The sequence below is a fragment of the Odontesthes bonariensis genome, chromosome 24 (genome assembly GCF_027942865.1).
Source record: "Odontesthes bonariensis isolate fOdoBon6 chromosome 24, fOdoBon6.hap1, whole genome shotgun sequence".
NCBI classification, from domain to species: Eukaryota; Metazoa; Chordata; class Actinopteri; order Atheriniformes; family Atherinopsidae; genus Odontesthes; species Odontesthes bonariensis.
Window position 1 is genome coordinate 26896007 of NC_134529.1, and position 19897 is coordinate 26915903.

Genomic DNA, 19897 nt, shown 5'->3' on the forward strand with positions numbered 1-19897 from the left:
TATAAACAGAGCCAGTCTACGCCATTAGACATTCTCTGGTATAAACCAGCCTGAATGGCTGCACTTTTGTTCGCAATGGAAGACCATAGTTATGCCACGCCACAGGAGAAGGGATCCTCGTCGCCAAAAAAGTGAAAGAGAGAATTGAAAAGTCAACGTGAGCTTCTTGAAAATTGACACATACCGCCTGCCGTAGTTCAAAGCACATTTGAAAACGCGAGGCACAAGAGAGCAAATTCATTCGACTTTGCAAAACAAAATTGCACCACTAGATGGGGGAAGAAATTACACAGTGTCCCTTTAAGGCTACGGCTACACGAAAACGAAACGAGTTTTTTTTTTAAACGGGTACGAAAATTCTTGCGCCCACACGGCAACGCGCTGCTGTAAAGAATCAGGTCCAGACGAAAACGGATGAAAACGATGAAACGATGCAGTACACTCGCCACTGTGTCACGCCACGCTGTGAGACAATAGAGAAGTGTTAAAATTGGCTCACAGCGTCAACGTTTGACTGACGCAAAAACGTTTTAGCTGTAACAATGGAAACGAAACGAGGCCGTTTTCAAACTTTCCCACTCTGGAACCCGTTCTCAAAAACTATCGTTTTGGGGTAGTGGGAACGCCGGCTCCGTGTGGCCGCGACAGCGAAACGATAAGAAAAAGTATCGTTTACAGTGAAAAACGTTTCCGTGTAGCCGCAGCCTAAGAAATGGCTTCTTGACAGCAATTCTCCCATTGAAACAATTTCTCGCGAGATTTCAGTGAGCAGCAGATTCTGTGTCAAGAGCAATACCCAGGGCCCCCCAACCCCCCCAACAGAGGCCCCTCCCAACACCTGGGATGTGTCAGAATCTCACACTGCTGGTAAACATTGGAGCTCTTCTAGAAAAGTGAGCATTAAAAATGAGGGGTAGGCACAGGGAGAGCGGCCTTCTGGACATTCTTGCCCACCAGATAATACTCACCATGCCCACCCCCCAAAGCCTAGTGTGCATGTGTGTGGTGTCAGTGTGTGATATGTAGTAATGGTGATGTTGTAAGTAAAACAGAAGAGCAGCAAAGGGGGCCACCTAGATAGCTTCATCCACCACACCCCTCACAAAATCCTGTGTGCAGGTGTGTGAAGGGGATGGGGATGTGTAGTAGGACCATCCTGGACATCCTTTGTCCTGTATAATGTGTTCTGTGAATAATCTTACATTGTGTAAATTATGAATTTGAATTTTTAGACATTCTGAAAGTGTTTCAACATATTTGCAACCAGAAGGTTTAATTAGAATTGATAGATAGATAGACAGACAGACAGACAGACAGACAGACAGACAGACAGACAGACAGACAGACAGACAGACAGACAGATAGATAGATAGATAGATAGATAGATAGATAGATAGATAGATAGATAGATAGATAGATAGATAGATAGATTTATTAATCCCTTTTGGAGGTTCCCTGAGGGAACTGTTATGTACAGAAATGCACAAAGGACACAAAAGTAGAAAAGACCCAACACCAGCACCCGTATAAAGATAATAATGATAATATAATAATAATAATAATGTTATAGTAGTAGTATACTAGTTATAGTAATGAAAATAGTAATAATAGTAATAATGATGATAATAATGAATAATGAATAATAATATGTGTATAAAGTAAGATTAAAATTATTAAAGGAAGATTGTTGCACCCACAGAGATTATTGCACATCTGTTAGACTGACTGACTGACTGACTGACTGCCACCTGTCCTCTGTTGGCTCCCCAAATTGGAAGCTGTAGGTGTAGTTGGTTGAGGAAATATTTCTTACTTATTATGGACTTGAGTTGTTGATACTCTAAAATGTGTTGCTGCTGATCCCATATTGTGATATTAAGTTTCTACTTTGGATTATATGTTCATAATGTTTTAATTCTTTGTTGTTCCATAGATTGAAGTTTGGCATTTTTTTGTTTTGCAGGATGTCAGGGTTGTTCCAGATAGGTGTAAGCTTACATGGGATAAGTGAAGACTTGGTTATTATAAGACATTCCAACCAGGCTGTCAGAGAGTGCTGATGTTAATGTTTTTAAAACTTTTAGGATGTTTGAAACTTGAGCTAATAAATGGCAGGTCAGAGATTTCCAGATTATCGCATAGTGCTTGCTCTACATCCAGCCAGGGTTCAGTAGGTTAGATATGAGGTCAATCTAATCCACTGCTGTCTTTGGTCTTCTGTAGAGTTTTTAAATGAACGTGGTGGTTTGTTTATCCAAAGAAATTTGGAGATGTATGAATATAGTGACTTAAACACAGTAGAGAATGGTTTGATAGGAATCATTGAAAACAAGTAACTTACTGTCTGTGAATGTCTGTGCATTAAGTGTGTGTGTTTGTGTTGAGTGTGGAGGTGTGCTGGTGTGTGGAAGCGTGCTGTCTTTGTACAAATCTCTATGTGCCATGCATTTGAACATTAATATAGTGTACTTACTCAACTCAACTCAACTCAAAATATAAAGCATAAAACACAAGAATAATGCAAAAACAATAATAAACAACAACAATATTAAAACAATAAAAACAATAAATCAATAACAGAAACAGAGTCTCATGCTGGGTTGAAAGCCAGGGAATAAAAATGGGTTTTAAGACGAGTTTTAAAAATGGGCAGTGAAAGTACTAAGTAAGTAGTAAGTGAAAATACAGTGAAAGAAAAGAAAAACAAACAAATATGAAACAATATCACCAACATTTCTACTATTCCCTGAGAACACAAGGTTGTCCCTCATACCTGGAGATCAATAATCAAGTTTTGGTGCAATCTGTTGGTTTCCTTAGCTAGGAAATTGTTTTTGAATTGGCTCTATATGAATGAATTGGATTATTTTGAAAATAATTATGATTACAATGAATTGAATTCCAATTGGCTTGAATTGGACTATACTATACTATACTATTTAAGTGCCTTGTTGTATTTGGTGCCATGTAAATAAAACTGAATTGAATTGGTTTCTTTAATATTTATAATGATTTTGGAAATTGTGAAAAAGCAGTCAATGTCAAAATAAAAACTTTGACAGACCGTCAGTCGTAAGGAATAATTAGAGTATGCAAAAGATTAAGATCAGATTTATTGTCATGCGTATGCAAAATTTCTCTTCTGCCTTAAACCCATCCAGGTTGGACACACACATGCACACACTGTTGGACACACACATGCACATGCACACACTGTTGGACACACACACGCACAGACACACACTGTTGGACACACACACGCATATGCACACACTGTTGGACACACACACGCACATGCACACACTGTTGGACACACACATGCACATGCACACACTGTTGGACACACACACGCACATGCACACACTGTTGGACACACACACGCACATGCACACACTGTTGGACACACACATGCACATGGTCACACACTCATGGAGACAGATGCCATATACACTGGAGCAGCCCAGCACCCAGTGATATACATGGTCACCTCGGCACCTTGTGCCAGGCACAAGGGCACCTGGGCAAGCAGGTGGACTGACACCCCTCCAGCTGTCAGTTTCATGAGGAAACTGTGGCGAGAGTGGGAATCGATCCGCCAACCCACGCTAACCACTGAACCGTCTATGCTAAAAAACTGTTTCGGTGTTCATATGGGTGCTTTTCTATTGTCTTCTAAAAAAAGAGACTCAAATGATGGTGATTCAGTGTTTTAGAACTCTCCCTTCTCTGTTGTCAGTCCTCTGTCAAAGAAACTTCCGGATGGCACCAAATCCCGGAAGCTGAAGACCAGCCACCTCTTGCGCATTGATGAACAGGACTTCACCATGAGGCCTGCATTTGGAGGTAAGGTCTATGAGCTGCCAACAATCAGCAGTCATTTTCAGGATAATGAAAGAACACGTTAATCGTTTAAAGAAGTGTATTCTTGTGTTATGTCACATACTCAAGGGAGCTTAGAGATGTACCAGTTTAGCAATCTGCTATCATTGGCACTTCATCACAAATTCACCTTTTGTGCAAACTAAAAAAGCTAAAGCAAGGTCATTTTTTCTGCTTGACTGCAAAATCCTAATGAGGAGAGAAACTGATGATATGTAGAGCTAATAAGTCAAAGGTAAAGGAAAAAGTTTGAAGAAGCTATCAATTTTTCCACCTTGTTTGATTAGACTGTTGATCGAGCTGAGCGGATGTCCCACTGCATTACCTGGAGTAAAAACTCTGCGACTCGTTTAACCGCTTCAGAGTCACTGCTGTAAATCCGATTACTTTGCTGCCAGGCCTGTCTGAGGCTGAACTTTCTTAAATGTACAGTTCAGCTCTCTGTTGATAGAAGAAAAGGTCAACTTAAAATTATTGTGGGTCATTGCTTTACATCATAAATGTCAGGAACATCAGGAGGAGGACTTTAGGTGGTAATTAAAAATAAGAAGCCTATTTTTAAACTAAAGAGTCTTGTACTAAATTGAATGTCCCACAGCAAATTTCATGCTTCCCAGGGACTATGGTTGCAGCCATAGATGGATGCATGAATCCTACGAGGAAGCCTTTTTAACTGGGCTCTTGTTTGTTGGATCTTGTGGAAAAAGAACAAGAGGAAAAATGTTATCCTCTTACACGAAACATCATCAGAAGCTGACTTGTCTAAGCACCCTGCTGCAGCTAGTGAGACTTCCTGTGATCATTTGGCTGAGGAAGAAGGGTGAGTGTTTAGCAGCTGTTGGCTCCTCGTAGCGTCAAAAGCAGCAACTGTTACTAATGAAAGCCACTTACACAACCACTTTCTGTGGGTTGATTTAACAATATTCAGAGGAACCCCTTTTGTAAGAGTGGACGAGATTCCCAAGTCATCAAAGTCTGACTGTACAAAGCACAAAAAAACAGCTTTGTTGTGAACTAATATTTCAAAGAACAAAGATGTTGAAGAGAAAAAGTGCCCATTTTTTATTCAAATTCTTCTGCCTATTAATGTATTATTAATGAATTGATATTAATAATGTTTCTATCATCTTATTAAAGTACCTGCTCAGCTTTCTTAGGCGATACCCCATAGTGACTGGGCAAATCAAACAACTGAAAAGAAGTAGTTAGTTATTTGGATGTAATATTTGTCATCACATTAACTTGTCATTTCCGAGGAACATCTTTTTATAGAACCCCTCCACCATGTCTGTCTTGGGTTTTAAATGTATCTAAAATATCTAACAGACCTGTCATGGATTAGTCATATTTGTGTTGAAGAGATAGAAGAGTGAAACTCTAAAGAAACATTCACTAAATCTATAATCATTGGGATTTCCCTCTTCACTTAGTGGTTGTAATGCATAGTCCTAGCTGTCTAATCCAACAGGGGACTTACAGTTGCTAATACATGAACAGTGGAGTACGGGATGGATGGGTGTTTTCTCTTTATATGAGGACAATTCATCTGTGAAAACTGAGTCTAATTGAAGGAATAAGCAAATAAGGCTCCTTACAATGGGCAGCTGTAATCAGAGATATTTGACTGTCTCTAAAGCTTCTGATGAATAATTGGACTGGACTGCCCGGAGAGAACCCACATATTTACAGGGATAACATGCAAACTCCACATAGAAAGGCCCCAGACAGGTAAGGTATTTATCTCATATCTAAAACTTCAAGTTAAGACAAAACAAAAAATAAAAACCCAGGTCCCTTATGAGCAAATTTGATACCCCCCAAATATCCATCTAAATTAAACGTTGTCATGCAACAAAAAGGGAAAATGTCAAAGGGGTGAATACTTTTTTGCAATGTTTTAAACAGAGACCTTACAAATGTTAAGAATTTTGTCAATAGTTTGATGATGCAGGATGTGCGGAAATATTATTGAAAACCTACACACATGACATTTTTACATGCAGGACTGTCCCATCTCAACACAAAAAGTGCTTTTACATCTTCAGTGTGCTGAGGCAGGGACAGCAGGCCTTTCCCCCTATAATCTAGGGGCAACACAGCTATATTCCTCTCGAAATCCTTTTTTCAGTGCTGCCGTATCCTTGCTGTGCAGATCAGTTGTTGAAAGAGTTGAAGCATGAGGAAAAACATATCTGACCCTGCAGCAGAGGCACTTCTGTTATTTTCTCAGCAGGTGCCTGATGTTATGTCCAGTGACAGGGCATTTCAGCAGAATCTCAGGGTTTAATGAGTCCAGCATGTGAAACGTGGCATATGGCGAGAGTAAGAGTAGGAAGGACACTGCTAACAGCTTGAACTGGGCAGTAGTTAATATACCCTCTTCCAGGTACCAGCTTTGTTTTGCTAGCAGTTATGTAAGGCTGGCACCCTAACTGCTCTGCAGATTAACAATTCAACAGCAACCAATGGGACGTTTACAAACAAGTGACAGAAGGGTATGTGAACTTGTTTTCTGTTGATGATAAGGCTACTGGAATAGAAAATCCCAAACAGCTCTTAAATATAATCCTCACAATCAGCTAAGCAACACAAATCAAGAAAAATGTGATTAAAAAGACATCTCATCTGATTATTATTTGTCATGGCTTAGCAGGATAGCCTATCCTGCTGATTTAGGAGTGTGTGTTTGAGAGGATGACTTCATAACAGGGATGCAGGTCATACCACTGAATCTTTGAAATGGTAGATGCAGCACTTTCATTGTCTAGTTGTAGTAGTCTAGTCGACCACTAAAAGCGTTTTTCACACTACAAGCCCCATTCACCCATTCTTTACAACACTTCTTAGTCTATAGCAGTGATACTATTTTTTTCACAAGAGCCACATGGGCAGAGCAAAATCAAGGGCAGAGCCACTTTTACGACAACATACTAAAGTCCCCTTTTGCAAATATGCATTTCTACATATAAAACATCCCACAAAAAAGAAACAACACAGCCAATACATTTTCAATTAAGACCACATTTGCCTTAATACTGGGATGACATGCATGTCCTTGCCTTTCTTCATGTTGTATTTGTAGTTTGTTGTTGTAATCATAGTGAGACATTCAAGATCAGCATGGTTTTTGTGCTGGTTTTCACCATTTTATAATTAAAAACTGATCCATTGCGCCTGCATCTCGCGCTGGCTAAAGGAGCTAGCGGTCAAGTGTGAGGTTGTTTAAGCGGACTGCGTTGCCAGGTTTAACAGTCCCCCCTTTAGGAAACACCATTAAGCCTTAATTAATACATAATAAAAATACTTAATGCTACAAAAACACAAACTTAATAAAAATACCTAATACTGTGCAGTACTCGCTGTATGTTATTTGAAAAAATGTATTGTTATTGTTACCGTATTGTTATAAGCTACTATGCGAGTGCGAGCCGCCAATTAAAGCGTGAGGAGCCGCATGAGGCTCGCGAGCCGTGCAATGAGTATCTCTCTCTATAGAGTTGTAGGCTATCCATTGCTTTAGCACAACAATGGACACATCAGAGGCACCGTGTCTTGCTCAAGGACACTTTGATATGTGTTCCAGAGAATTTATGTTTATGCATTTGGCAGACGCTTTAATCCAAAGCGATTTACAGGTAGGCAGGGAGGGGTAAGGGGGTCTTAGTCAGTATGGGGACCCCTACTGGATGCAGGGGATTTGAACCAGGGTCACCTGAATGAAAGGTGGCAATCTTACCACTACACTATCCAGGCCCCATGTGTTTGTGAACTGAACCAACCAACCTTCCTATTGACAGATGACTGCTCAGCAAGCTTCATTGTGGAGTTCTCTTCCTGTTTGGGCGTGCACACTTCCATTGGGGAACAGCAATTCTTCTGTGAAAAAAAGTCGCAATGATGATTTTATCATGAGAACTATATTACATTAAGATTAAGATGTTATAAAGTTAAATAAGAGTTTGGAAGAAATGACAACTCTCAATATTCCCCTTAGCTTATAGGTGAGCTATACTGTTTTGGTTAACTGTTGAAGGGCTCAAAGGGTCCTTTTGATTATGATTGGCAGCTGTTTTCAGAGAAAAATCTCACACAAAGCTTGTCAACAGTTATTTGTCAATAGCAAACAATACTGACAAAAACCAAATGTGAACCAAGTGGAAAATTCATCACCAAAGAGAGAGTTTGTAAGGACCAAAAATAAAGCTAAAACAGAGTGAATATTGGACAAACATTTATCCGATGAACATATTCCATCACCGCCATGATATTTCTCACTCTTTGGTACAACCCAATGTGACTCTAGCTCACATTTGTACTATAGAATATGTTACAGTTAGAGTAGAAACTGAAAATGAGGCTTTGATGACCAGAAGCAACCTCTCCTGACAGTTGAGAATAGGAGCTGGTGGTGTTGAATGCAAACCATAACATGATGAAGTTTGTTGATGACACCAACATCATCGGCTGCATTACAAACATTAATAAAACGTCTTAGCAGAAATCAACACCATCCCCATGTCAGAGTGTGTCACACAAACGGCCTGCTGCTAAGAGAAAAAAAATGGAATGATTTTATTTTAGATGGACTGTATACACACATGTACAGTAAGCAGGTGAACATTTCACGGTTCTCAAGAATCAATATAAAACAGAATGTGGAAATTGTGTTATTGTATGATCTCAAATCTTCACACTGGTGAAGAGACCACAGAATTTAGAATGCATAAAAATCTGTAAAAACAAGCTCAAACCGGCATTAGATGTGTGCAATGCAAGAAGAAAGGCTCTGCAACCGGAAGTGAACACAACAAAATACTAACTTATTCTGCATGTACTGTAATAGCAGGTATTACTACTGCAATTTAGAGTTCTTGTACCCAGTGTTGGAATAAATATGTTCAGACATTCAGTCATTGTGACTGTTGTTTATCTGCAGGTCCTGCTGTCCCTGTTGGTGTGGATGTTCAGGTGGAGAGTTTGGACAGCATATCAGAGGTGGACATGGTAAGTGGCTTGTATGTGATAAGTGCCACAAAATGAAAACAACATAAAGTGATTAAGTAAACTGCTAAAAAAAACAACCTCTCCAAGGTCTTTTAAAAACACAAAAATCTTCAGCAGGTATTGAAAAAAATTCATTATTTCAGCTGGCAAATGAAAATCAAGAATAACATGGATTGTTCAGTCAGTCAAACTTAATATCAACCAACAACAACTGAAAGAAACATTTATGTAAGAAGCAGTAGCATGCTATCCTTATTAATGCAATGATACGAGTAGTGCCATGTTGGAAGTAGTTAACAGTGAATACTGCTTCAATACATGGTGGAGAAGTGTTCCCTCAAACAGCACAGCGAATGAGCAGAATGAGCCAGTGCAGGGACATACTTCATTAACAGCATGAGACTGGGCTTATGAGTAACACTGTGAAACTCACTTTTTATCACAACTTCCCATATGCAGCCATTTAAACTGCCAGGACAATCAAGTCCAAGCATTGACTGCACTGCCGTTGCATCTCAAAGGCCCCGTGGAGAAGCAGGGGGCCGTGACAGGACACACTGAATACAATATGAGCCTGAACAGTTTAAAACAGAAATCTCTGTTCCTGTAAAGGATTTTTTTCATAAACATTTAGATAGTGTCTTCAATGTGATACAGTGCTTACAGTGACAATGAATAATTTACATAGGTAATATTGATATGACAGAATGTGGATATGAAATTAGACACTTTATTTATGTACTTAGGGGTACACACTAGAAGTTTTGTTTGTTTGATTCTTGCTATGGTAATGATCCCAATCAAAATCAAGTCAGATGACTGCAGCCCACTGTTTTGATAGGTTGACTGTATCATATTCCCCCCGGATGGCTTAGTTATTCAGTTATTGAAACATAACTTAATTTTCATAAAACTATGTTTGAGCCTGCCAAAGTCTGGAAACATGTAGAGAAATAGAAATAGTTTGGCCCTATATTTGTCATATGCCTGCGTCACTCTCAGCCCCCACAAATGTGTATATATATTTTAATGTAGATCTACAAACATGCAGTCATACAAAAAAATGAACAACATGTAGTCTTCTTAGATAAAGCTCTGTGTTGATCAAATGCAGATTGACTTCAAATCAGCTCAAGGTCAGGTGTCAAAACAGATAAATAGCAAAGAAGCAGTGCTTAAAAGAACAGACTACAGCTGCACTGGACAATCTTCATTATTTTCTCCATTTCAAAGTAAAGTATCACAACTGACAACTTTTAATTTGCATATGTGAGATGTCAAATCTTACCATTATGAGAGCAGTTGAACATCCATTTGCTGTTGAACATCCATTGAAGATTTACAGCGGTTTATTGGATTGTACCACTAAAGCCAATAGAACCATTTTGGTTCAAAGTTACATGACCAGCTGCTATAGCATGACCTTAACAACTCCCCTGATGTCTCAGCCACGGCTTAAAAGCCTGAAACTCCCTACCAACTCATTAGAACTGAAAAAGACTTTTTAAATGAAAAGTTAAGCGTTTTCAAAAACCAAAAAGAGAAGTCCAGTTGTCTCTATTCAAGGTACGAGCATGCTATAGCTTATGGACAACAGCTGGTGTTCTACCACAGCTTTTCAGATGGAGCTAACACTATAGACTTTTTAGGACTGTAAACATGTAAACTTACAGGAATAAAGGTTAGGCTCACAGGACACATTGAACCAAGACAGTAAAGCAACTACATGTCAAGCCAGACCAACTGTGTCTGAGAATCGAGCACAGTGACCTTATGAATCGAATTAGTAAGATCCTGACAGTGCTATTTATTCTTTCAAAAGTTTAAACTGTGTAGATTTCAGTTATGATTAATTTACCAATGAGATTGTATTAAATACCATGAAATATAACACTTGAAGATACACACTTTAAATCTACATTTGAAATTAAGTTTAATTAGTAAGCCTGTTATAGTTATTACTCATTTGAGGGCTTTAGAAATGTACATGGATTCCTCTTATACAACAGTAAAGGTACTTTTATGTTTTGTTTCAAGAGCACAATGTGTTGCCGCAGCCATTATTCCAAAGTTATCTAGTCTTATGTAATGCCATGATGAGAATAGGATGAAGGATGATCCATGGTGCATGGCAGCAGGGCTGAAGCAGGACTATTCCTGCATGCATAGCAACAGAGAGAAATGAGGCAACAAGGCAGGGGTATTCTGGGTATATTAGGACCAGTGGAAACTGTGGTTTCATTTGGTTAACATATGTTCAACACTTCTGTTGACTTTGTACATTTATTCGTAAACAATCCAAATAATCCAGCTGCCACGTGTCACAAGGCTGTAATCCTAGAGGAATTCAATAAACCAGAGGAGGCAAGCAAGTAGTGTCCCATAGTGACACTTAATCCAGTGGCTGTTTCTGTTTCCCCTCCCCCTGCTCCCTTAGGACTTCACCATGACTCTGTATTTGAGGCACTACTGGAAAGATGAGAGGTTGGCCTTCCCAAGCGCCACCAACAAGAGCATGACCTTCGATGGGCGCCTGGTGAAAAAAATCTGGGTGCCTGATGTGTTTTTTGTCCACTCCAAGAGGTCCTTCATCCACGATACCACTACTGACAACATTATGCTGAGAGTCTTCCCAGATGGTCATGTTCTGTACAGCCTGAGGTAAGGACTGACAACTATTGAAACTTGGCAGGCCCAAGAAGAGCTGGTGAAGTTGACTCTCCTTTCATCTTCATAGGGTTACAGTTACTGCTGCTTGCAACATGGATTTCAGTCGTTTCCCTCTGGACTCACAGACATGCACCCTGGAGCTGGAGAGCTGTAAGTGTTCCTTTACCTTAATATTCTGGGGAAACATTTGAAAAAGTGTGCCTCTAATAATTGCTTGAACATACACCACCCTGACACACAGGACAGCATTCTCTTATTTATCGCAATTAAGCTGATAAATGTAGTTCTAACATGTTTTACAATTTTGCTTAAGTACACTTCATGCTTAAGTACACTTCATGATAATTAAGTGCTGTCAGGGTGAGGTGGGTAGGTAGGACACGGATGCTTACTTTCAAAAAGAAAACAGGGTTTATTTCACACAAAAAAAACAAAGTTCAAACAAAAGCGCGGCAGAGCCGGATGACAAAAACCTAAACTGAGGAATAAATACTTAATACAAAAAAAAAAAAAACTCTTGACAAGGCATGGATAAATACTTAGCTTATTTTTAGCGAGACAACGTGGCGTGGCGTGGCATGGCATGAGGGATATGACGGATAACACGGGTAGGAAGGTAGGTAACATGGGTAAGGATCTGACAAACCTGGAAACTAAATAGAGGACTGGGAGTGATTAGTGAAGGAGTGGAGCTGATGGGGAAAACACAGGTGAAGTGAGTGAAGCTAACGAACTGAGTGAGTGAAAAACAATGGCAAAACCTAACTAAACATGAACTCAAAAACCAAGACCTAAAACATGATAAAACACAAAACATGGGAAAAGTGACGTGGGCGTGACAAGTGCTCTTGCTTTTATTCACTGTTTTCTAATTTTCAGTGTTTCTGTCTTTACATGTCATGTTTACCATGAGTATATTCCCTCTAATGGAAACAGTTTTCATTCGCTTATCATTCCCATTAACTCAAGTATCCTTGGCTGTTAATATACCTTTCATAGATCAAACTACAAAGATCGTTTTAACTGCCTTCTAGCATCTACAGATACACAATTTATTCTATTTCTGGTAGGCTTTAAATCTGAATAACAAGTAGAACGACTTTTACTTGCTGTTGCCCAATAGCCGTGTCCACTTCTGCAGAGATTTATCTCTTTTAAGGATATTGGAACCTAAACTATTCTTCAAACTTTAAGCTTTACTTATGTCCATCCATCCATATATGTGCTTAGTCCAGTCAGAGAGGGCTGGAGCCTATCTCAGCTGCCATTGGACAACAGGCAGGGTATATCCTGTACAAGTCGCCACTCCATGACAGGGCCAACCCAGAGACAAACGAGACCATCAACCATGTGCTCACACTCACTCCTAGGGTTAATTAAAATGACAAAATAATCAAATAACCTAACAGGCCAGAGTACCCGGAGAGAACTTACTCTTACACAGGGAGAGCATGAAAAATCCACACAGAAAGGCCCCAATCAGGATTCAAATCAGGAGTCGATTTGTTGTGAGGCGACAGTGTGAACCACCACACCACCGTACAGCCCCTTTATTGATATTAACTTTGGAAAAGCATTTAATGAATGAGCCCACTGTATTGAGCATATTTATGTTAAAATTAGACTGGGAGGGGTGAGACGCCCCATGTATAGGCTACAGTCCTCGATGCAGCTGACCCCGGTTCGAGTCCCGCATCGGACGGCCCTTTGCTGCATGTCTTTCCCCCTCTCTCTGCCCCCCGCTTCCTGTCTCTCTTGATCTGTCCTGTCCATTAAAGGAATAAAAGCCCTAAAAAATAATAAAAAATAAAAATTAGACTGGGTGCCTATGACAGCACATGCAATATCTGATGTCCCTTTATGGCAGGGGTGTCAAACTGGTCCATGAAGGGGCCGTGTGGGTGCAGGTTTTTGTTCTAACCCTGCAACAGCACAGCTGACTTGTTTCATTCAATCAACTGAACTGTCTGCACTGAAGGTCTTACCAGTTCAGTTGATTGGGGGAAACAAGTCAGCTGTGCTATTGCAGGGTTGTAACAAAAACCTGCACCCACGCGGCCCTTTCATGGACCAGTTTGACACCCCTGCTTTATGGTTTGAGATCACATGCTCAAATTTGTGTTCATTTTTTTCTAGCTGGCGTTACTTTAGTTTGCTTTCATTTGCGATTGGTTGAATAATGCTGACTTTTATTTTAGAATTTGTTTAATCGTTCAATCCCAGACCCAGCTGCAGCTACAAACCAGTTCACTTCTGTACTCATTCTGCTTTCTGTCCCCCAGATGCTTACACCGATGAGGACTTGATGCTGTATTGGAAAAGTGGTGATGAGTCCCTGAGCACAGATGACAGGATTTCTTTGTCTCAGTTCCTCATTCAGAAGTTTCATACTACCTCCAGACTGGCATTCTACAGCAGCACAGGTTGATGAACAAAACAAAGTCACACTGCACTTGTAAATTGATTTATGTATGACTGGATAGCTCATAAATTACACAGGGCAATTGCATTACTTACCCAAGGTAAGTAAGTGATAATCAGTGTGGAGGCATTTAATCTACTTCCATCTGTCTGTCAATCCATCCATTTTCTGCCACTTATCTGGGATCAGTGGGGGGCACAGTCTATGCAGAGATCCACAGATCCCCCCTCTCCACTCATCCAGAGGGACACAGAGACATGCCCAGACTAGCTGAGTGTTATAATGTCTCCATTGAGTAATGAGTATGCCCTGTGGCCCTCCTCTGGTGGCATATGTCTAAAACAGCTGCCCTGGGAATCGTCCAGATGGCATCCTGACCAGATGCCAAAACCACCTCAGTTGGCTCTTTCATGATGCAGAGGAGTAGCAACTCTACTCACAGCCTCTCCCTGATCCTTTTCCTATCCCTAAGGTTGACCTCAGATACCCTTTAGACAAAGTTAAATTAAGGCACTTCTATTCGTTCTACCCACAGCTTGTGGCCAGTGGTTGGAATGTCGAGTAACTGGTAAATCAACAGTTTCGCCTTTTTGCTCAGCTCACCATGACAGACCATCACAGCGTCCCCATCCCTGCAGACACTGCCACAATCTGCCCGTTAGCGCTTTACTATTCGCACTTTAGGTGTAATCCACCCTTTTCAGACTGAGGACTGTGGCCTCAGACGAGTCCACAAAACGCATAACGATGAAGTTGGGGAACTTCACGAGCACCTACCAGTATACTTACAATGGTAAAGAGCTGGTCCAGGGTTTCATGATCTTGATGAAAACCCCTTTGCTCCACTTGAGTCAGAGGTTTGACACTCTTCTTTCTGGCACCGTGGCAGACTTTCCCAGGGAGGCTAAGGAGTGCGATTCCCTTCTATAGTTGGAAAACACTCTCTAGTGGCAATCTAGTGGCACTGTCCAGATATTACAGAGTCAGAAGTAAATCGTATTGACTTAGTAAAATCTCAACTAAGCCCAGTCACAGAACCCTATTGAATGCTTAACATTTCTTAAACAGGTTTTGAAAAGCACTAGTTAACTTTTGGGGCTGTACGGTGGTGCAGTGGTTAGTACCATCGTTTCACAGCTGGAAGGTTCCAGGTTCAACTCCCTTTCTGTGGGCCTTCCTGTGTGGAGTTTGCATCTTATCCCCGTGTATGTGTGGGTTCTCTCCAGGTACTCCAGCTTCCTCCCACTGTCATAAAAACATGCCTGTTAGGTTAATTGGTCCCTAGGAGTGTGTGTGTGTGGTTGTTGTCTTTGGGTGGCCCTGTGATAGACTGGTGACCTGTCCAGAGTGTACCCTGCCCCTCACCCAATGACCGCTGAGATAGCCCCCCCACGACTCCAGCCCCCCCGCGACCTGACTGATGGTATAGAAAATGGATGGATAGTTAGCTTTTACTAGCAGGCTTCTCCAGTAGCAGATTGCAGATGCATTATAATGTTTTGTTTGGACTCTGTCTTTATTAAATCTCCAAACAGCTTGAAACCGAACCTTTTTTTAGAGTAAAGTGGTCTTGGAAAACAAATATGTGCCGAGTTCTGAGAATTGGCATTGTGTCTTTGTTTACATAACAACAAATGAATTTGATTATTTTTTATTGTAAATGGGAATTTGGGAACCATTTGTGATAAACACTTGCTGTTCCATTTACTGATGTTTAGGATGAAATTTGCAAAACAAACAGAACTGTTACCTTGCATTACTTTTACAGTCGCTAAAGTTTAAAAGTCACTCAAATCAGTCCAAAATACCCCCAAGGAATGCTTGTACAAAGGTTGCTGTCACATTTATCTATTCAGCAGACCTTATAGAACATATAGTTATATCACAATAGACGAAGCTAAATTGTAACAAATAAAGGTAGTTTTAACTGAATTATATCAGTAAAGTTTAATTTAGCTTGTTGGGTCAGCTCTGTATGCAGAGTAAAGCTCTACCTCAGAGAGAGACAGTTTCAGTATAATTCATATTTTCTCCCTGCGCTATCATTTGCCTGTGTTCTATATTGCTTTGCTATGCTGTTACAGATTCTGTTATCGAATGCACTTGGAAAAGAAAATATATTGCATAACTTTGCTTTTCCAACTTCTACTATCCAATAGTTGTTCGTCTCAGCTCTTTGTTCATCCTGGTATTTTAACACATTATATATCTGTTTTACATCGACTCATGTAACAATCAGCAAACATTCACTGTGTTTTACTTTTCCTGTCTACAGGCTGGTACAACCGTCTGTTCATCAACTTCACTCTGCGACGTCACATCTTCTTTTTCCTGCTGCAGACATACTTCCCTGCCACTTTAATGGTCATGCTGTCCTGGGTGTCCTTCTGGATTGACCGCAGGGCTGTCCCTGCAAGAGTCTCATTAGGTAGGAAAATGATCATGATTATTCTGTCTGTTCAAATTACATGTACAATTTCTTAAGTACATCACAGTGGACAGAAAGTATAAGTCAGAAAGCACAAGATAACATCAAAGGAACTAACATGTCAAAGAGAAAGTTCAAAATTTGGGAAATCTGCTTGTTTATGATTTTTTCGGCATGAGATGAGATCAGTAGGTTCGAGCCAAGGTGTGGGTGGCCAAGTGCTTCATGAGGACTGTGCGAATATTGTTGCTGACCCTGGGCGATTACCACAGATGAGAAAATTTGGTCTCATTTGATAGGTGATTTTAAAGAGGTATCATGAGCATAACAATTCATTTAGTGTATTTTCGCCTCCAGATCTGAGTCCAGTGGATATGAGTACATGATAGAATGGGAAATTAGCAGCACAAGGCCTGGTACATGATTTCCTTGTCCGCATCTGCAGAGTCGCGTATATATTCTATTGAAACTGTCTATTGGGTCAGCTGTCCCAAAGCTTCCCATGTGGCTTACATGAACATGTCGACAGTCATTTTTTTGCACAGTGTCTCCAGAGTCTAGGATGTTTCTCTTCTTCACATCCTCTTTAGCGATGATGGTTTTTGTTGTTATTTTTTTTCTCTGGATGGCAACTGATTATAGCATATGTGCAGCCGGCACATATGACCCCTAGACCCTTAGTCTTCATGGTTCCAAATATTTGGACAGCAAAAGGTCCATGGCAGATGTAACTGGCAGACCCTTGTGGAATGCTGGTGACACAGTTTATGTCAAATGGACCTTATGCACGAGTGGACATGGAAACTGTGAATTAAGTTAAAGTATGTTTCATCGAAACGTACCGATAAATGAAATGATCTACATGATTATCTGATCATTTCTGCCTGTAGATCAGAGTGATCATCTGTCAGGTTTAGGTGAGGGGATGGTGAAGGTAGGACACGGATGCGGACTTATGAAAGGAAAACTGGATTTATTATACAAAAAACAAAACAACGTTCAAACGAAAGGCGCTAAGCCGGATTCAAAAACCAAACTGTGACCAAATAAACAAAGAACTTGGCATGGCATAAATAAATAAACAAATACTTAGCTTAGTGAAGTGGATGAAGATCATGGGAATAACAGGTAACAATGGAAACAAGGCATGCAGGTCATGTAAGTAAGGCACAAAACGAAGGCAAAGATCCAACACACTGAGAGGGGAGACTGGAAACTAAATAGGGAGTGAGTGATTGGTGACAAGGTGCAGCTTGTGAAACTGGACAGGTGAGGGGAATGAACTAATTAACTGAGTGAGGGAAGTGAGGGGAGAAACAATGGCAAAACACATGACATAGACTAAAAACCAAAATGACGTAAAACCTAAAACATGATAACTAAAAACACAAGTCCCATGGCGTGACATCATCCAGCAACAGAAGGTTTGTTGTTTGATCCCCAGCCCTTCCACATGTCTGAGTTATTTTGGGCAATACACTGAACCATGTGTTCCACCCATACAATCAGAAGTGTGATGGAAAGGCACTCTGCACATAAAGCACCAGAAGCACTGCATGAGTATGTGGTGAAAAGGTGAATGAGGAACACTTTGTAAAGTGCTTTGTAGAGCCTAGCTAAGGTTAAACAGCACTCCATAAGTGGGACCACTTGCCTTTTAAAATGTGCTTTTTTATGCATGAAATTATTACAGTATTTTAGAAATGATTTTACGTTAGTTTACACCTAGCTACATTTTTGCTGTGCAAACACAAGATTGTACTGTGTGTTCCCTTTGCTTCAGGAATAACCACAGTGCTCACTATGTCCACCATCATCACTGGAGTCAACGCCTCTATGCCCAGGGTGTCGTATATCAAAGCTGTGGACATTTACCTCTGGGTCAGTTTTGTCTTCGTCTTCCTCTCTGTGCTTGAATATGCAGCTGTCAATTACCTGACAACAGTAAGAGATGGGAAAGACCGCAAGCTCAGGGAAAAAGCGAGACAACAGGTATGTTGGGAATCACAAATCACTTCCAACTAAAAATGCTTATAGGAGCTCTTTACTCAGTCTTGACTTCTTTCCTCTCTTTCGCCCAGTCCCAAACACTTTCCTGCACTTGTGGCATGCCTCACACCAAGACCATGATGATGGATGGATCGTACAGTGAGGCAGATGCAAACAGCCTGGCAGGGTATACCAGGGCCCCCATGGCAGCTGAGGATGCATCAGACAAACAAGAACGGATGGTGGTACATCTTGCACTGGACAACGAGTCCACGGGGACCAAGAAGAAAGGCATTCGTGGCTTCCGGATCATCCAAAATACACACGCAATTGACACTTATTCTCGCATGATATTCCCAGGGGCTTACATCCTTTTTAACCTGATCTACTGGTGTGTGTACTGCTGAGTGTGTGCATTTTTGCCTTATTTCTTTGAGTTTTAAAAAGCGGTCTCCATTCTGCATGCTGCGTTGGAGTTTCACAACGTGGTTGATGAATACAGAAGGCTTCTCCCATGTCACTGCTGGATGGATTACATATAGGATTTAGAGAGGTTCTCCTCCAAATATGGAAAAAAAAAACCCAACCGTACCTATAATTTTATCACTCATACTTCCACATCCTCTTTGGGCTTGTTGCGCACTCATTCTGATGTCAGCTGTACAGAAATACAAACAGACTAATATTAATTAAAGAGCTCGCTATCACACCCTATGTTAGCGGTGGTATTACTTTGGAAATTCTACTATCAACAGAGGTGATTGCCAATCCGATAGCATGGTGTTCTAAAGCTTTGTGTTGCTGACCACTTGTTTTTTGCATCATGCTGTGTTTTTGTGTTAAATTCTGAAGTAGTACCAAATCAATGAATCACATCCTCCAGAGTTGCGGAGCCACAACTGGATGACAAGCTTGGAGCAGCTTAGCTCAGTTATTGAGTTTACATAAAGTGTTAAAGTCATGGTGAATAAGATGTGCTTAAAGCTTAATGTCTGGACTCTTGGTTATAGCTATCTTCATAGCAAACATTTTTGTTTGTCACAGATAACGGAGTAAATTCGTCTTTTCATAATATTTCAGTTTATTTTCATTTATTCATATTGGCTCACTTTTATAGTTTAATGTGGTACTTAATGGAATTAAGACATGAGTATAATAAAATCGGTTCCTCTTGTGTTCATCTCTCCATGGCATGTCAAAATGTCTTCCATGAAAAAAGTATCTTTGAATAAATTGCCATTTTATTTTCATAATCTGTGGTGTTCAGCTAGTTAGCAGGTTTTTTTTTTTTTTACATGTGAGTATCCCACTGTTTTTAGTCAGTATGGGAGCTGTGGTAAGCATAGCTAGATGCAAGACTGTACAGCAACCTTATGATGTCCCCATTTATAGTCTCGCCTGCAAAATCAGGCCTCGAGCTGTCAGTGAGCGCAATATCTGACCTTATTTATTTGCCAAAAAATGTGGAAATGTGGTGGCAATTCATTGGAGAGGCAACAGAGAAT

The 19897-nt window shown here is 40.4% G+C and overlaps 1 protein-coding gene across 1 annotated transcript in view; it reads left to right on the forward strand.

Annotated features, from left to right (window-relative positions):
* Positions 1-19486, forward strand: part of LOC142374965 (gamma-aminobutyric acid receptor subunit rho-2-like) — a 28855-nt gene extending 9369 nt beyond the window's left edge. The window contains exons 2-9 of the mRNA XM_075458848.1: positions 3737-3843; positions 8816-8883; positions 11321-11544; positions 11621-11703; positions 13836-13976; positions 16251-16403; positions 18187-18395; positions 18485-19486. Of these exons, the coding sequence (XP_075314963.1) occupies positions 3737-3843; positions 8816-8883; positions 11321-11544; positions 11621-11703; positions 13836-13976; positions 16251-16403; positions 18187-18395; positions 18485-18799 (1300 nt within the window). The 3' untranslated portion in view covers positions 18800-19486. The remainder of the gene's footprint in view (positions 1-3736; positions 3844-8815; positions 8884-11320; positions 11545-11620; positions 11704-13835; positions 13977-16250; positions 16404-18186; positions 18396-18484) is intronic.
* The last annotated feature ends 411 nt before the right edge of the window (positions 19487-19897 follow it).